The following is a 1,751-nucleotide window of genomic DNA, read 5'->3' as shown; positions in this document are numbered from 1 at the left end:
AAACTGGCAGCTACACTTATAGCATTGATAAGAATTTTACAGCAAATATTCATTCATTAGTTAGCCTAACTTAATTTTTTGTTCAACTTGTTTTTGATTAGATAAACAATACCAAAAATATAAAACTTTTGTGTACAAAAGTCTATTCTGCCTATTCAAATATTTTCATTAATAGTTTTTGGCACTGTAATTAACCTGAGCACTTTTATTCAACAAATACTCATAAAAAGTATGGACAATGAATCTGCAGAATTAGGCCTACGCGTGGCTGTTTATGCTAGCAATAACTAATCGTAGTATTGATACCTCGTTTTAACAAAAATTTAGAAAAGTGAACATTTAAATAAAAATTATTTTTCTGAGAAGTACTGCATGGAAAAGGTATGTGGACTGTGCTGATATAAACTGTAACATTTTTATATATTAAAAATGGCACCCTTCATTGAGAAAAACATTTTTTTTAAGAAATCCATTTTTAGTACTATATTTATAAATTAAATTAATAAAGATATAATCAAACCCTCCTGTACAGTACTAGTGAAAATTGTGTTCTTGTTATGAGGAGAGTATTTTTATGTGAAATTATGTTCTGTGATAAAGAAATGGTTATTTTTTTCTAGTTGTCTGAATCATGAATACCCAAAGTGTGAAATTTTTTATGGGTTTTTGTTTGTTGTGCCATTCAAAAGATGGTGCCACATTGTATTTATTATTTTTGTCACACACACATAGATATCTATATATATATACATGTTTCATACTGTATGTATATATACCAACCTCATTTCCATAACACATGAGATGATGAACAGTGACCAAAGCTTTGAAAACTACTACCCAGGATGAATGTTGGGTTCTCTCAATAAGAAAATTTGCCATCTGTGGAATGGAGACATTGGGTTCATTTGTACACTGCAGAAGATCTGAAAGAAATAAGCATTAAACAAACTAATACATTGACAGATTAACTGAAAAAGTTCCAGGTTATTTAGTACTCATCTAGAAGTATTTCAGTATATTGATATAACGATAATACATTATGATACCAAAAAGTTACTATACAAAAGAATAGGGTAAAAGAAAAATATCAAAGTAACAAGATTTTCTGGCCCTCAACTCCCCTTCAAAACATAAATCATGAAGTCAATTTGTAATATACAAGTTGAAGTAGTGAAAGTATGTACATATTACTTACAAAAGAAAATGCAAAGCAAACAGGAAAATGTTATAAACTGATCAAAATGGAATTATGTGTGTTTATTTCATCATTACAGTACAATTGCAGACTTTGGCTGCTGCTAATTTGTATTATACAGACATGTATCATTAAAACTACTAAATGTCAAAAATGTTAATGATGTTTTTATATTTCTTAGACTTTCTTGTAAAACACATTTTATGTGGATGAAATATGATAGCTATAAAACTCCCATGTTTTGAATTGTGTACATGAGAGGCAGAAAATCCAAGTAAATACAGACTTCATTACTAAAGCTCATTAGCTCCCTACATATAACAGGATCAGTGTGAGGTCTCACCTGCCATGAAAGTACAACAGGGTTTTTAGGGGCTTCTGAATTTCACACAGCAAAAGTCTACTAATGAAGATAGCTGCAGGTTCAACATAAAAGCAATAAAAAACACATAAAAGTTTATTTTTGCTACCAGAGTTTTTCTTTTGTGCAACTTAATTTCTTTGTAAGATTTTTAAGGACCAAACAAGCATAATAGGCTGAATGATCTCCTCCTGA

The 1,751-nt window shown here is 29.8% G+C and overlaps 1 protein-coding gene across 3 annotated transcripts in view; it reads right to left on the bottom strand.

Annotated features, from left to right (window-relative positions):
- Nucleotides 1-917, bottom strand: part of LOC106464751 (phosphatidylinositol-binding clathrin assembly protein-like) — a 59,698-nt gene extending 58,781 nt beyond the window's left edge. For all 3 annotated transcript variants that reach the window (XM_022392545.1, XM_022392546.1, XM_022392547.1), the window contains exon 1: nucleotides 781-917. In XM_022392545.1, coding sequence (XP_022248253.1) covers nucleotides 781-879 — 99 coding nt within the window. In that variant the 5' untranslated portion in view covers nucleotides 880-917. The remainder of the gene's footprint in view (nucleotides 1-780) is intronic.
- Between the last annotated feature and the right edge of the window lie 834 nt (nucleotides 918-1,751).

The sequence above is a fragment of the Limulus polyphemus genome, unplaced genomic scaffold (genome assembly GCF_000517525.1).
Source record: "Limulus polyphemus unplaced genomic scaffold, Limulus_polyphemus-2.1.2 Scaffold1734, whole genome shotgun sequence".
NCBI classification, from domain to species: domain Eukaryota; kingdom Metazoa; phylum Arthropoda; class Merostomata; order Xiphosura; family Limulidae; genus Limulus; species Limulus polyphemus.
This window is presented reverse-complemented; position numbering and strand designations above follow the sequence as displayed.